Raw genomic sequence first — 17,482 nt, 5'->3', positions numbered from 1 at the left:
CCATGCTTTACGGTGGGAACTACACATGCGGAGATCATCCGTTCACCCACACGCGTCTCACAAAGACACGGCAGTTGGAACCAGAAATCTCCAATTTGGACTCCAGCTCAAAGGACAAATTTCCACTGGCCTAATGTCCATTGCTTGTGTTTCTTGGCCCAAGCTCTTCTTGTTACTGGTGTTCTTTAGTAGTGGTTTCTTTGCAGCAATTCGGCCATGAAGGCCTGATTCACACAGTCCCCTCTGAACAGTTGATGTTGAGATGTGTCTGTGACTTGAACTCTGAAGCATTTATTTGGGCTTCAATTTCTGATGCTGGTAACTCTAATGAACTTATCCTCTGCAGCAGAGGTAACTCTGGGTCTTCCATTCCTGTGGCGGTCCTCATGAGAGCCAGTTTCATCATAGCGCTTGATGGTTTTTGCGACTGCACTTGAAGAAACTTTCAAAGTTCTTGAAATGTTCGGTATTGACTGACCTTCATGTCTTAAAGTAATGATGGACTGTCGTTTCTCTTTGCTTATTTGAGCTGTTCTGGCCATAATATGGACTTGGTATTTTACCAAATATGGCTATCTTCTGTATGCCCCCCTACCTTGTCACAACACAACTGATTGGCTCAAATGCATTAAGAAGGAAAGAAATTCCACAAATTAACTTTTAAGAAGGCACACCTGTTAATTGAAATGCATTCCAGGTGACTACCTCATGAAGCTGGTTGAGAGAATGCCAAGTGTGTGCAAAGCTGTCATCAAGGCAAAGGGTGGCTACTTTGAAGAATCTCAAATATAAAATATATTTTGATTTGTTTAACACTTTTTGGTTACTACATGATTCCATATGTGTTATTTCATAGTTTTGATGTCTTCACTATTATTCTAGAATGTACAAAATAGTAAAAATAAAGAAAAACCCTTGAATGAGTAGGTGTGTCCATACTTTTGACTGGTAGTGTATATATATTTTTTCAAGAATTTGAAAATGTGTTTGGACAATTATGATTCCTGATTATTATTTGAAACAGACATTATGCAATTAATTAATTTGCACGTGCACCATAGCTAAACTACTTGTGTTGCGTATTCATGCAAATATTTCGCATTCACATATGCTTATTTATAGGTGATTTTTTCAACCATCACTTTTTATTTAAAAATAATAATAACAACTTTAGAAATAACTTTTATTAACTTGCCTAGGTTTCTTCATCATGTTGTTGTAACAATCTTCTTAGATGGTAGTTTCGCTTCACTCCCATCAATCTCAAAGCGCAACCATGCTCGTCGTCACTTTACTCCGGCGGGTCCGCTTGTTCAGGTTCATCTCGGTCTGTGTGTTTTACATGTTTACTTTTCTCTTTTCTATATTGGAGTCATAAAAAAAAAAAAATAGTAGAACAAAACAGCAAAGTCTTTAAGACAAAGTGGGCTTTTCTTCACCGATTTTCTTATTGCAACTTGATGCTCGTTTTCTTGCTAGATTAATTTCCCCTTTGTTCCATTCACTCTTTTGTATTCGATAGAATGGGATATGCTTGTCTCGTGAAGAACAACGAGGGCCAATCTCTCCGATGACGTAAATCAAGGGTACCCATTGACGTAGGTGGAATCCCTGCACGTGACATAGATCTCTCGATCTCCGGGACATCCAAAAGACGAAAAAGAAGGCAAGTTAAAAAAAATTTTTTGCGGAAGAATAGCCTATTGTTGTGTCTGATGTCTGTAGCAAGATAGGGCAACATCATCGCTTTCAAGTTTTATGCCACTTTCTTTTGCCTACACTTTCTCATCGTCTCTAGGCTTAAACATAAATAGCTAAATAAAAATATGTAAATAAATAGATATCTTGAATGTTGAGCTTTTCAGTCATGCTTTTTAGTGTTATGTTAGAGTTGCTATAAATACTTTAGTTTATTTATTTTGCCAATGTAACTGAGTGGTGAGGAAAACATTTTTGTAGGCCTAGTCTATGGAGTTAATGTTTAAATCCACATTGAATAACTCCATTATTTGAGTTTGAATCATAACTGTAATTTAAGGCTACAAGAAGATTTTCCTTCCTTGAAGATACCTTAATTAAGGAAGAAGTACAGTTTTTCGAAAACATTTACCTGGCTTCCTCTGACCTAAACCAAAGTTACATTAAACTAAATGAACAAATTTATTTATTAACAGACATACAAATACATGAATAAATAGAGTAATCAATTGGTTAAAGGTAGCCAAGTGCATCTTGACCTTGGTTACCTACAGTGCCATCTAGTAAGAACATATAACTGTCTAATAACTTTCATCAGCAGTGCAGCATCCATAGTGAAACATGATAAGGACAGTGGTGACCGAATCCTTCCAACGGCATGGAGGAATTCACGTATGCTCTCCAGTATCTTCTCCAATATCCCTCCTCACGGTTGCCAAAAGCAGGAGTGGCAAGACGGGGAAGAGAGGGGAGAGGGGTTATTGGGGGAAAGAGGGAAGAATTTAACAATCGATCAAACAGTAAGTAAAATATATAATATCTATTGATTTAGATGTGGTACCTGAAATTAATCAACCTATTGACATATGTTTATAGGTTCTCTTGACAGCAGCTTGGGAAAAGGCAAAGCTCTAAATGTGCTGAGTGGCTGTTTAGCCACACCCTCATCATAACGTGTATGGGGTTTATTTCGATATGGGCACATGGCAAACAACTGGTGCTCAACATCATGGCTGTATATCACTCTAATCAGTCAACAAGTGGGGGAGTCACACATAAGAGCCCAACATAGTGCAGCGTGTGATTGATGAGTGTGCTTGCCTTGAACGCAGTGCCTTTTGGGCACTACATCAAATATCTCGCCAGTGATGTCTGATAGCCAGACACTATTCACACACTTTTATATGATATTTGCATTAAAGCGGGCATGAATGTATTGTGATAAAAGTAAAAAAAATGTGATACCTTTTCTGTATAGTGTTCCAAATGCATGGGTAGCATGCCTAGTGCTATAACTAATTTGTCTTTGAGTGTTTGATGTCTTGCACCATGAGACATACCCAGCAGCTGCTTGGAGCAGGCAGTACTAGAGACGGCCTGTGTGTCTGGCCAACGGCACCAAGGGTCCATATCAGTGTGTCTGTGGCTGTGAATGGGCATGTGAGACGAGGGACTCGACTTACAGGGGCCCTGTCTCTAGGCACAACTATGGGCACAGAGAGGAGTGAGAGAAAGTCAGTGTGGGAGATAGGTGGAGAGACAGAGGAAGGGAGTTAGGGGTGGGCAGATAGAGAGGGAGAACATGGGGAAAGGGGGTGGAGGGAGCAGAAAAAGAGAGAGATTGGGAGGGATAGGTTCTGGTAGCGAACTTCTCAATGTGCCGTCCCACCCGCCCCTTGCCCCGCTCCCTAGACTATATCAGGCTAGCATGGGGTGTGAAGAGTTTAACTTATTTCAGTAAGTCGGGCAGATGTTATAGAATTGATAGTGTTGTGTTTATTCTGCAGCAACTTGAGAGCTCTATTCAGCCTTCCACCACCATCATTATTCTGCCCCCTCAGGTGAAAGGCATTAATACCTGGGTTATGACAGTTAAAATCCAGGCTCTGCAATTGGTAATGGTGCATTTGGGTAAATAATTGAATTTAGTCAAAACTCATTAACTATTATCCCTTGACCAAAGCAAGTAATCTGTATTTTAATCTATAGAGAATTCACAAATGCCCATTCAAAAATCGATGGTACACAATAAAAAACTCATACAGTGTATCAATAAGTGAAGCTGACCAGGTGGGTAAAATCAGCTTTGATCCAACTGAATAGTGTCCATTGAACAGTTTTCCCCTTTGACTGTGACAGGGGATTTGTACATTTCTTGTTGTATTTTTTGACTGGATGCTTCCTTCAGCTTTAGCGTTATTACATGCACTGCAAGATGTCAATACAGGCCAATGGCCTTCCATTTGGCTGTTCCAAATATTTTTGCTAGAACTTGACATGTTCTGCAGTATTTGTCTCGTCTTTGAAGGATGAGCACTTCAAACCATGACTTTTGAAGTGAAGCCTGTAGCAAGCCATGGACCAAGAGAGAATTTCACAAGTTGTCCTAGAAATATTTATTCCCAAAATTACACAACCTGATAATCCCAAATTCCCAACACAAAAAATGTTCCGTCAGTACGATTGTAAAAATTCAGTGAGAGTTTGAGGAGTCAAGGGGCCCCAAGTGAGCGGAGCACCTTGATTCAGATCACGTTACTCGTCACATACTTCTCTTTTTGGTAGAGTATACTATGTACTCCCACGGGGGGCCATTATGAAAAATGTATGCACTCACTAATTGGAAGTCGCTCTGGATAAGAGCGTCTGCTAAATGACTAAAATGTAAATGTAAATGTACTCTACGGTACACATGTAGACACACATACGCTACGTATGGAGATCATCCCAGTTTCATATGACCTTTAGAAGGGTGGACTGTGTATTTCTAGATTAACGGCCCAGGCTACGTCAGGGTATCAGACCAGTCCTAAGGGTTCTCGTTACGGCATCCCTCCTTAATGACTCAATTAACACTCATTTGCTCATTAAGACTAAACAGTGTTGTTACTAAATAGTGCAATGCAAAGACACAAATCTCCAATTGGCGAGGCTATTTTAGGTGACATGGGTAATAGAACTGTTATATTTCGGCCTATTTTGTCCATTCACACGCAGCGCTACTTTGGAACACATCTCCTAGCTACACTGAACAAAAATATAAACGCAACAATTTCAAAGACTTTACTGAGTTACAGTTCATATAAGGAAATCAGCCAATTGAAATAAATTCATTAGTCCCTAATCTATTTCACATGACTGGGAATACAGAAATGCATCTGCTGGTCACAGATACCTTTTAAAAAAGATAGTGGCTTGGATCCGATCACCAATCTGATGTGACCACCATTTGCGTCACCACATTGCACAGATAAAATGCACAAGCATGAAAATCTTTCAAATATACAGTGCATTTGGAAAGTATTCAGACCCCTTGACTTTTTCCACATTTTGTTACGTTACAGCCTTATTCTAAAATGGATTAAATCATTTTTCCCCTCATCAATCTACACACAATAGCCCATAATGACAAAGCAAAAACAAGTTTATAGAAGAAAAAAACCCGGAAATATCACGTTTACATAAGTATTCAGACCCTTTACTCAGTACTTTGTTGAAGCACCTTTGGCAGCGATTACAGCATCGAGTCGTCTTGGGTATGACGCTACAAGCTTGGCACACCTGTATTTGGGGAGTTTCTCCCATTCTTCTCTGCAGATCCTCTCAAGCTCTGTCAGGTTGGATGGGGACCGTCACTGCACAGCTATTTTCAGGTCTCTCCAGAGATGTTAGATCGGGTTCAAGTCCGGGCTCTGGCTGGGCCACTCCAGGACATTCAGAGACTTGTCCCGAAGCCAATCCTGCATTGTCTTGGCTGTGTGCTTAGGGTCATTGTCCTGTTGGAAGGTGAACCTTCGCCCCCAGTCTGAGGTCTGAGTGTTCTGGAGCAGGTTTTCATCAAGGATCTCTCTGTACTTTGCTCTGTTCATCTTTCCCTCGATCCTGACTAGTCTCCCAGTCCCTGCAGCTGAAAAACATCCCCACAGGATGATGCTGCCACCACCATGCTTCACCGTAGGGATGGTGCCAGGTTTCCTCCAGACGTGATGCTTGGCATTCAGGCCAAAGAGTTCCATTTTGGTTTCATCAGACCAGAGAATCTTGTTTCTTATGGTCAGAGTCCTTTAGGTGCCTTTTGGCAAATTCCAAGTGGGCTGTCATGTGCCTTTTACTGAGGAGTGGCTTCCGTCTGGCCACTCTACCATAAAGGCCTGATTGGTGGAGTGCTGCAGAGATGGTTGTCCTTCTGGAAGGTTCTCCCATTTCCACAGAGTAACTCTGGGGCTCTGTCAGAGTGCCCATTGGGTTCTTGGTCACCTCCCTAACCAAGGCCCTTCTCCCCTGATTGTGCAGTTTGGCCAGGCGGCCAGCTCTAGGAAGAGTCTTGGTGGTTCCAAACTTCTTCCATTTAAGAATGATGGAGGCCACTGTGTTTTTGGAGACCTTCAATGCTGCAGAAATTTTTTGGTACCCTTCCCCAGATCTGTGCCTCGACACATTACTGTCTCGGAGCTCTACAGACAATTCCTTCGACCTCATGGCTTGGTGTTTGCTCTGACATGCACTGTCAACTGTGGGACCTTATAGACAGGTGTGTGCCTTTCCAAATCATGTCCAATTAATTGAATTTACCCCAGGTGGACTCCATACAAGTTGTTGAAACATCTCAAGGATGATCAATGGAAACAGAATGCACCTGAGCTCAATTTCGAGTCTCATTGCAAAGGGTCTGAACTTCTGTAAATAAGGTATCTGTTTAATATTTTTTATAGCATTTGCAAAAATGTCAAAGAAACAGTTTTTGCTTTGTCATTATGGGATATTGTGTGTAGATTGATGAGGAAATTGTTTTATTCAATCAATTTTAGAATAAGGCTGTAATGTAACAAAATGTGGAAAAAGTCAAGGGGTTTGAATACTTTCCGAATGCACTGTATGTTTCTGAAGCAAAGTAAAAATGTTCTGGTTTGCACCATGTGCCTCCTTCACATAGTTGATCAGGCTGTCGATTGTGGCCTGTGGAATGACCCTGGTGAGGACGACGAGCACGCAGATGAGCTTCCCTGAGACGGTTTCTGACAGTTTGTGCAGAAATTCTTCGGTTTTGCAAACCTACAGTTTCATCAGCTGTCTGGGTGGCTGGTCTCAGACGATCCCACAGGTGAAGAAGCCTGATGTGGAGGTCCTGGGCTGTCATGGTTACATGTGGTCTGCGGTTGTGAGGGCGGTTTGGACGTACTGCCAAATTCTCAAAAATGACGTTGGAAGTGGCTTATGGTAGAGCAATTGACATTTCAAATCTCTGGCAGCAGCTCTGGTGGACATTCCTGCAGTCAGCATGCCAATAGCACGCTCCCTCAAAACTTGAGACATCTATGGCATTGTGTTGTGTGACAAAACTGCACAATTTAGAGTGGACCTTTTATTGTCCCCAGCACAAGGTGCACCTGTGCAATGATCATCAGCTTCTTGATATGCCACACCTGTCAGGTGGATGGATTATCTTGGCAAAGGAAAAATGCTCACTAACAGGGATGTAAACAAATGTGTGCACCAAATTTGAGAGAAATAAGCGTTGTGTGTATGGAAAATGTCTGATCTTTTATTTCAGCTCATGAAACATGGGACCAACACTTTACATGTTGCGTTTATATTTTTGTTCAGTTTAGTTCTAGTGTTGCCGTCATTTTAAGGGAAACTGCTGAAGACCAGGGGTTCGTCCCAAATGGTACCATACTTTTGGCCAGGGCCCATATGGAATAGGGTGCCATTTGGGACTCACCCTAGCCCTCCAGGACCGGGAATAGCGGGCCCTGCCCTCCATTCATCCATGCTGACTCTCTGGAAAGACTCCCATAGTAAAACCAACCGGGGACCTGTCTCTGAGCTCTGTTGGGAGCCCCACGGCCATTAACACCCATGGCCAACAAACACAAACCCATTAAGTATGACACAGCACCGCTATTGACAGCTGCCCAACCGCCATAGACACCCTTTATAAAAGTACATTCTGTCACGTACAGCGATATCCCTCTGATAACTGACCTTGAGAAAGGCAGAGATAAAAATTGCTGTCTGTTTTTTAAGGACTTTTTTAAAGATCTCTTACCATGGTAGATACATGAATACACATACTGTAGGCTATACATTTATTTTTGTAAAGAGAAAAGCCATGTCTCTTTTTCTTGAGGACAGCATCTCAGTAGTTGTGGTTTGGAAGCAGCCTCACTAAGCAGAGAGAGATTAGGTCAGTGATAAAGAGGAAGGCCTGCTTGTGACAGTGTTAAAGGCCCAATGCAGCTGTTTTTATCTCGATACCAAATCATTTCTGGGTAACAATTAAGTACCTTACTGAGATTGTTTTCAGTCAAAATGGTCAAAAAGAAACAAAAATAGCTTCTTAGCAAGAGCAATTTCTCAAGCAAGAATTTAGCTAAGCCTGTCTGGGAGTGGTCTGAGTGGGGAGGGGCAGAGGTTTGGAACTGTTTCTTATTGGTCTAATGTACCTGATGTCACCAGGCAGGCCAACACTCCATCCCACCAAAACTGCCTGAAATTTCAGTCTGTCTTTTTGAACAGCTCTTACACTAAAAGGGCATTATCATAATTTTCACAATTTTGCAGTATTATTTCAACCTCATAGTGTGGGAATATATGTAAAACACAGACACATCTAATTTTTGACTGCACTGGGCCTTTAAGTGAGCTTTTGAAGGTCGGGCAATGCGAACGATACCCTCAGCTGTCTAAGCTGTATCCTCTACAGGAAACTTGCTGAGTAGGTCAAACATACTTAGATTTGACAGTGAACGGCATTATTTAGCGACACAGACTATTGGCCTATCACGTTAATCAATATGGATACAAAAACATTTGATGTGAAAATGCTATAGAAAGATGGTAAACAAACAGGAGCTCTATTACTGTACTGAGACAAAACAATAAGGCATAAAAGTAATCAAACTAATGGAATACTATGGAATTATACATAACTAATACAAACAGATACAAAATGTAATAGCAATGTAATATAAAGCTTAACATTAAGGGACCTACTCAAATCAACACACGCCTGGGATAGTTCTGAGTTTTTTGTTACGGAAATTAGTTGAATGTCAATGTTAATCAATGGCTACTAGTGTTTCAGGAAGCAATTCAGACATGAACATGATTCAGAATGTTTTTACTCAAATGTCGGTTCCTTTATGGCAATGGTCCTTCAGCAGAGTCTGCTGCTGGGTGAAGTTTCCCCTAGGTACAGATCTAGGATAAGCATCCACTCACCCAATCCAAACCTTAACCTTTAGTGGGGAAAATGGAAAACTGATCCAAGATCAGTGTCAAAGGGCAACTTCACCCTACACCCGGACCACTTCAGTCTCAGTGTTGCAGCCCACCTTTCCTCTACTTGAGGTGGAAGAAGCCTGATGGTTTGGCAGGAGCAGCCATCAGCATGTTGGCTTGGTTCTTGTGTGTGATGTGGATCTAAACACAGGGTGGACAATTCAGAGGTTTTACAAAGTCATCAGAGTCTACAAGTGTTTCCCTTATCTCCAAACCCTCTGGTGGTAGGCAAACATTATTGTCCTATCCCTGCACAGACGCACCTGATTCAAGTAATTCAGCTATTATTGAAAGTCGGGACAATCCTTATCCGGCAGGGAAACATTTAGTAATAATAGTAAAAATAAATAAAAATATTTTGTAGGATTATTTTAGCTTACAAATTACATTTAGGGGAATTTTATAAGAAAAATATTTGTTTTTTGAATTGTTCTAATATTTGCAATATTATTAATTTCCATGTCCGCTCTGTGCCCGGAAATGCCCTTGTCCGGAGCAAAGAATCCCAATTTCAAACTCTCATAAAGTGTTAAAAATTCTAAAAACTGGCAATAATGAATATTAACTGAAAAATGATATTATGTAGTGTCTTGCAATAGCCCTCTGTAACTTTTAAATAATATTTCTCTCAAAACGGTGATTACTAAAAAAGTTTGGTCAAAAAACAAATTGGTCAACTCTGTCAGATTTGTCTAAAACCCTAAATTAATCAGGAATGAGCAGGGTCAGCTACACAATAAGGACCTTTTCTTCATGTCCTCATTACATGTATTGCAACAAGACCACTCATGGTCTGTAAAGTTCTCTACTTTTAATAAATGTAAAACAAGCAATATTGAAATCAGCATGGTCACAACCATAAATTGTCAACTCCATCTCCCTGATAGGATATACATTTTGGTTCAAATATGTTTATTTTAATTGCTACTTTGTATACCACTTGAATGAAGAAGAAAAATGCTATTTTTGTCTCCGTAAAACATAAACTCCGGGTTTACAAATGGGTGTATTGAACTTTGATTTTTTGAGGCAAAAATACTCTTGAGTATTTGTTGTCAACTCCATCAGTGGCTTGTCAATTCAGTCACTGATTAACTAATCTCATTAAGCTCGTTTTTTTGGTCAATATTCAGAAAAAATATTTGAATCACTGTTCTGCAACATATGCTTAAACTATTGAAGTATTTGCTGTGCTACACCTAAGGGATAATGTTTGCTTTATAAAATGTTGTTTTATGTTCTGAATCTAAAAAAACATGCCGAAATGCTAACTAAATTAGCCCTGGAGCATTATATAGTGCTATTAAACAAAACAAAACTTAAGTTTGGAGATTTGTATTACATATTTGAATAATCTAATGTTAGAATTAAACAAATCAAGGCCTTCAAACACTTGTTGGACAATGTAAAAATTAAAAGCCTTTTATGGCGTGAGATGGAGTTGACATAAATCCATTTAGTTGCATTTTATGGAACATTTTTAGAATTAGGTTGTTGCTTTACATGGTGTGATAGGTGATACATTGGTCTATCAAAATATATATTTCAAATTTGTGTTAATATTAAGACAAATTTGTGAATATTTGAGATTGTCCTGTCTTTCAAGAATTAATGAATCACCAAGCCCTTGATTAGTTGTGTCTGGTGTGTCAGTGTAGGGCTATAACAAAAATGTGTCCGGTGTGGTAAGGTTTGGGAAATGCTGATCTCCAGTACATCACATTGTATTTCTGAAACAAAATGAGTCAAGAGACTTGGCCCACTGCTAAAACTAAAAAGCCATCATAAGGACATCAACAATGTTTATTTGAGAATAAATGTTCCTCCAGTTGTCACACTCTTTCTAATTCAATTGGTCATAGAGATCCCAACGCCAAATTCACTTAAACGGTATATTAACAACACTTACAGTGCAGGGAGGCTGCATCCAGGGCTCACCATCAATCTGCATAGGCAAGGCTTTATGTGTCCTGAGAAATGAGAAAGGCAATAAGAGAGATACGTTTTATTACCAAAAGGTAAAAAGGCATAAAACCTGAAGAATTGTGTATAGAGCCTGCATTAAGTCTACCTGATAGTGATCTGTGATGTTTGAGCCAGTCTGTGTCCAGCCCTCTTCAGCCCAGAATAGATCTGACCCATCTCAATCGCCCCCTCCAACCCCAACACCTCGATCCGCTTGTCACTTAGGTCTGTGGGGGGAAAAGAACACATGAAAACATATTGTCATAAGCTCATTAAGCAGACATTCATTCTCATACATAGTGACTTAACTAATACAAATTATATCATAATAATTTGGTGGGTTGGGTACTTATATTGGTCCTATTTCTTGCATGTACAAGTGTGTATTAATACAGTGCCTTGCAAAAGTATTCATCCCCATTGGCGTTTTTCCTATTTTGTTGCATTACAACCTGTAATTTAAATTGATTTTTATTTGGATTTCATGTAATGGACATACACAAAATAGTCCAAATTGGTGAAGTGAAATGAAAAAAATAACTTGTTTCAAAACATTCTAAAAAATAAATAACGGAAAAGTGGTGCGTGCATATGTATTCACCCCCTTTGCTATGAAGCCCCTAAATAAGATCTGGTGCAACCAATTACCTTCAGAAGTCACATAATTAGTTAAATGTGTGCAATCTAAGTGTCACATGATCTGTCACATGATCTCAGTATACATACACCTGTTCTGAAAGGCCCCAGAGTCTGCAACACCACTAAGCAAGGGGCACCACCAAGCAAGCTGCACCATGAAGACCAAGGAGCTCTCCAAACAGGTCAGGGACAAAGTTGTGGAGAAGTACAGATCAGGGTTGGGTTATAAAAAAATATCAGAAACTTTGAACATCCCACGGAGCACTGTTTAATCCATTATTAAAAAATGGAAAGAATATGGCACCACAACAAACCTGCCAAGAGAGGGCCGCCCACCAAAACTCACGGACCAGGCAAGGAGGGCCTTAATCAGAGAGGCAACAAATAGACCAAAGATAACCCTGAAGGAGCTGCAAAGCTCCACAGCGGATATTGGAGTATCTGTCCATAGGACCACTTTAAGCAGTACACTACACAGAGCTGGGCTTTACGGAAGAGTGGCCAGAAAAAGCCATTGCTTAAAGAAAAAAATAAGCAAACATGTTTTGTGTTTGCCAAAAGGCATGTGGGAGACTCCCCAAACATATGGAAGAAGGTACTCTGGTCAGATTAGACTAAAATTGAGCTTTTTGGCCATCAAGGAAAACGCTATGTCTGGTGCAAACCCAACACCTCTCATCACCCCAAGAACACCATCCCGTGATGGCAGAATCATGCTGTGGGGATGTTTTTCCATCAGCAGGGACTGGGAAACTGGTCAGAATTGAAGGAATGATGGATGGCGCTAAATACAGGGAAATTCTTGAGGGAAACCTGTTTCAGTCTACCAGAGATTTGAGACTGGGACGGCGGTTTACCTTCCAGCAGGACAATGACCCTAAGCATACTGCTAAAGCAACACTCGAGTGGTTTAAGGGGAAACATTTAAATGTCTTGGAATGGCCTAGTCAAAGCCCAGACCTCAATCCAATTGAGAATCTGTGGTATGACTTAAAGATTGCTGTACACCAGCGGAACCCATCCAACTTGAAGGAGCTGCAGCAGTTTTGTCTTGAAGAATGGGCAAAAATCCCAGTGGCTAGATGTGCCAAGCTTATAGAGACATACCCCAAGAGATTTGCAGCTGTAATTGCTGCAAAAGGTGGCTCTACAAAGTATTGACTTTGGGGGGGTGAATAGTTATGCACGGCTCAAGTTCTGTTTTTTTGTCTTATTTCTTGTTTGTTTCACAAGAAAAAATATTTTGCATCTTCAAAGTGGTAGGCATGTTGTGTAAATCAAATGATACAACACCCCCCAAAATCCATTTGAATTCCAGGTTGTAAGGCAACAAAATAGGAAAAATGCCAAGGGGGGTGAATACTTTCGCAAGCCACTGTACTTATGTGGAGAGTGGGGTCACGGCAAGGGTCTGCCATTATCAACGGCGACCCTGGAGCAAATAGGGTTAAGTGCCTTGCTCAAGGGCACATCAACAGATTTTTCACCTTGTCAAGTATTCGAACGTGCGACCTTTTGGTTAATGGCCCAACGCTCTAACCACTAGGCTACCTTACCTGCCACTTCAAAAAATAAGACCATATGGTCTGTGTAAGGGGAAAAGTGACAATATTACATACAATGTTACAGTAAACATTCCTATCACTAGGCAACAAAATAAACCTCCAACAGTGTATGTGAGATAAGCATGCCCTACAGTACCTTGTGAGCTCATTTTCAGAATGTCGTGGTCAGTGACGACCTCAGGCGGTTCCTCTTCTGACACATTGTCTCTATCTGCCTTCTTAGCCTCACCCCACAGGTTGGAGCCACCGTGCATGCTGGGTATGTTGATGACTGCAAGGCCCTCCAGAGAGTGACCGCTCAGGTCCAGGGGTGTCCCACAGCACTGAGAGATAGATGGACAGACAGATACGGACACAAACGGGTAAAGAGACTAAATTAATTATTGCTAAGACTATCTACAGTGCCGTGAAAAAGTTTTTGCCCCCTTTCTGATTTTCTCCATATTCACATAACTACAAAAATGGATACTTATTTTATTGATTTAATTAACAAAGTTATGCAACACTCAATTCCCCTGTGTGAAAAAGTAAATTCCCCCTTACACTCAATAACTGGTTGTGCCACCTTTAGCTGCAATGACTGCAACCAAATGCTTCCTGTAGTTGTTGATCAGTCTCCCACGTCGCTGTGGAAGAATTTTGGCCCACTCTTGCATGCAGAACTGCTTTAACTCAGCGACATTTGTGGGTTTTCAAGCATGAACTGCTCATTTCAGGTCCTGCCACAACATCTCAATTGGGATTAGGTCTGGACTTTGACTAGGCCATTCCAAAACTTCAAATGTGTTGCTTTTTAGCCATTTTCATGTAGACTTGATTGTGTGTTTTGGATCACTGTCTTGCTGTATGATTCAGCTGCGCTTCAGCTCACAGACGGATGGCCTGACATTTTCTGATACAGAGCAGAATTCATGGTTCCTTCTATTTAGGCAAGTCGTCCAGGTCCCCAAACCATCACACTACCACTACCATACTTGACCGTTGGTATGAGGATCTTACTGTGGAATGCAGTGTTTGGTTTTCGCCAGACATAATGGGACCCGTCTCATCCAAAAAGTTGACTCAAGTTTACCAAAAAGCACCTGGAAGAGCATCAAGACTCTTGGAAGAATGTTCTATGAGTCAAAAGTATAAACTTTTTGGCTGACATGGGCAGTGGCGACCAGTCATTCTACCGCATTCAAAACAACTGGAAACTCTGAAATAACTTTGATTGGATTGATCATATCAACGTCATACTTTCAAAATCTTTGCTAGCAAGCTAGCAGTCATCATCATGAATCAATTCGACAATTTACTGGCCAATCCTTGTCATATGAAGGTAAATAATGAAGAGAAATTATAGATAAAATGTATCGGTGCTCATCGGCCATTGGACATAAACATTACACAACAAGTTGGTAATCGCAAATTCAACAATGAGTGGTTTGGAAGGAATCAGTGGCTAACTGCAAGCATTGCAAAGCAATCACTAGCCGGCTATTCAGTGGAGTGGGTGTGTGGTCCAAGTCTGGGTTTAAGGGTCTCTTTTCCAAGCTTAAAAAGATAAACATTCAACATTGGCCATGCTGTCAATCCAGCATGACTTCTGCCCCACTCAAAACAACTGGAAACTCGGAACTGGGAAGTCTCAGACTTCAGTGAGTTCAAGACAACTGGGAACTCTGAAAAAAACGAGCTCCGACTGGTAAAATACGTTTTGAACGGTCATCCAACTCAGAATTCCAAGTCGGGAACTCAGGCATCTTTCTAGAGCTCCTACCTGAAGATCACTGATGTCATGATTCAACCTTTTTTTTTTTTTGGAGTTCCCAGTTGTCTTGAAAGCACCATAAATCCAGAGAATGCCAGACTTTGATGACAACGTTTTATGACAAAATTTGACCACAAGAAGGACTGCCACGCCACCTTTCTGTTCAAGTGAGCACAGCACAACAATTTGAGTCCAAAAATGTATTGTATGCTGCTGCATATATGATGTAATATGCTAGGGAGATATGTATACTTTAGCTAAGAAAGTAATACTAAGTGTATGTTGTGTAGTAAGCTGTTAGTAGCTCATGTGCCTCACCCTAATAATTTGGTCCCTTTCCCCCTCATAACTTAGCCTACTGTTCTGACTTGTAGCCTATAGCGTGTTTAAGAAAAATGTCATCATCGAATATTGTAAGCGTTTTCATTGTCTGCTTATATGCCCCCTTTATTTATCCTACGGTTCTGACTTGGTGTACAGGGAGAATACTGTAAGAATGGCCCATGTTCTGAATTCTGTCGCTGTACATTTCAGAAGTGCTGAACAAATAGTTATATTGACTACGTCCGTCTTAGCTCGCTCATTGTCTTAATCCAAATTACAGATTGCCTCTTATCCGCTCATTGTTCCCTTATGCCATAGTTTGTACATCTCAATTGTCAGTAAAAACCACATTTGTTTAAGCAAGTCAGCCATATCAGCTATGTTTTTTAAAAAGGCAGTAAATGAGGCGGAATTAACTGTTTCGCTGCAAGACATGGCTCTGCTGATAGCCAGGTGTATAGGTGGTAAGGATTCACTACATGGTGCTGAAAAGAAAGCTCTGCTGTTGGGACAGCTTTATGTAGGCCCTAACAGTTTGTGGGCACCGTTTGTCACCGTTATAGTGTAATTAATTTATTGTTTTTTGTTTTGTGTAGTGGCTTTGCTGGCATGCATTAAAAATATATATATGTTGAGTTTGCCCCCACCAAGATTTGCATGCTAAAATCGCCACTGGACATGGGTCCCATTATGCCTGGCGAAAACCAAACACTGCATTCCACAGTAAAGAACCTCATACCAACGGTCAAGCATGGTAGTGTGATGGTTTGGGGATGCTTTGCTGCCTCAGGATCTGGAAGACTTGCCTAAATAGAAGGAACCATGAATTATGTTCTGTATCAGAGAATTCTACAGGAGAATGTCAGGCCATCCGTCTGTGAGCTGAAGCGCAGCTGGGTCATGCAGCAAGACAATGATCCAAAACACACAATCAAGTCTAAATGAAAATGGCTAAAAAGCAACACATTTGAAGTTTTGGAATGGCCTAGTCAAAGTCCAGACCTAATCCCAATTGAGATGTTGTGGCAGGACTTGAAACGAGCAGTTTATGCTTGAAAACCCACAAATGTAGCTGAGTTAAAGCAGTTCTGCATGGAAGAGTGGGCCAAAATTCCTCCACAGCAATGTGAGAGACTGATCAACAACTACCGAAAGAGTTTGGTTGGAGTCATTGAAGCTAAAAGTGGCACAACCAGTTATTGAGTGTAAGAGGGCAATTACCTTTTCCACACAAGGGCATTGGGTGTTGCATAACTTTGTTCATGAAATAAATGAAATAAGTATGTAGTTGTTGTGTTATTTGTTCACTCAGGTTCCCTTTATCTAACATTAGGTTTTGGTTGAAGATCTGATAACATTCTGTACAAAAAATATGCAAAAGTAGAGAAAATTAGAAATACTTTTTCACAGCACTGTACACTTAAACTGTGGTAAGATCCATTTAAGCACAAACTAGAAAAACTAGAATTCAAGACTTCAGTGTTCACCTCAATGCTGAGACACTCCTTTAGCTTCTTGCAGGAGGCAGAGATGGTCTCAGAGGTGGCAAACTCAAAATACCACAGTTTGTTCTTCATCCTTGCAGATAAAACAAAAAGCACATTGTTTTGGGTCAGTGCTCACAGATAAAACAAAATCACACCCAGCCATAACAGATTTTTCACTCTTCGCACTCTTTGTTTGATCCTTGACCTTTCAGTCACTCTCACCTGCTGTTGAACTTCTGAGGGTGCTTCTCCCTCATGGAGTGAAAGCGGTGAGCAATGGAGGCATCCTGTCAAACACATTGTAGCATTTACATGTATTCAATACATTCAATAAATCTTTATCATCACAAAAGGGCAATTTGTAACAATAAGAAAATAAGAGCACAATGACAAGACAAATCACAATCACATAGCTACATCACTCAACTACAACACAAGCTACATCACTTACAGATGTCACTATGTGATTGTGATTTGTCTTGCCAGTGTGCTCATGTCTTCTTATTGCTGCAAACAAACTACCAAAACTGGCAGGCAGGATAAGGCAGTTAAGAGAGACACACAGGTGATTGACTGTTGGAGTCTGTACAATATCCAATCAGTCGAAGCAGGCTCCATGACCCAAAAGTCGTCACTCACCACGCCAATAGAGAAGTAGTTGTTGATGATCTCGTTGGGCACAGGGTCTCCTATCTCCAGGGGGTCCTCTGAAATCACCTGCACACTCCAGCGGTCCATAGGAACCAACAAGCTCTCCTCAACCTCCT

At 40.8% G+C, this 17,482-nt stretch overlaps 1 protein-coding gene across 1 annotated transcript in view; it reads right to left on the bottom strand.

Annotated features, from left to right (window-relative positions):
* Positions 1-7,604: 7,604 nt before the first annotated feature.
* LOC311138107 (diacylglycerol kinase alpha-like) overlaps positions 7,605-17,482 on the bottom strand; it is a 24,839-nt gene continuing 14,961 nt past the window's right edge. The window contains exons 18-24 of the mRNA XM_084172769.1: positions 17,355-17,482; positions 16,938-17,002; positions 16,716-16,806; positions 13,288-13,474; positions 11,054-11,174; positions 10,892-10,952; positions 7,605-9,123 (exon numbers count right to left, since the gene is read on the bottom strand). The exon at positions 17,355-17,482 is cut by the window's right edge and continues 33 nt beyond it. Coding sequence (XP_084028895.1) covers positions 9,043-9,123; positions 10,892-10,952; positions 11,054-11,174; positions 13,288-13,474; positions 16,716-16,806; positions 16,938-17,002; positions 17,355-17,482 — 734 coding nt within the window. The 3' untranslated portion in view covers positions 7,605-9,042. The remainder of the gene's footprint in view (positions 9,124-10,891; positions 10,953-11,053; positions 11,175-13,287; positions 13,475-16,715; positions 16,807-16,937; positions 17,003-17,354) is intronic.

The sequence above is a fragment of the Coregonus lavaretus genome (genome assembly GCF_964263955.1).
Source record: "Coregonus lavaretus genome assembly, chromosome: 12".
NCBI lineage: Eukaryota > Metazoa > Chordata > Actinopteri > Salmoniformes > Salmonidae > Coregonus > Coregonus lavaretus.
The sequence above is the reverse complement of the archived record's forward strand: the minus strand, read 5'-3'. Positions and strand labels throughout refer to the sequence as shown.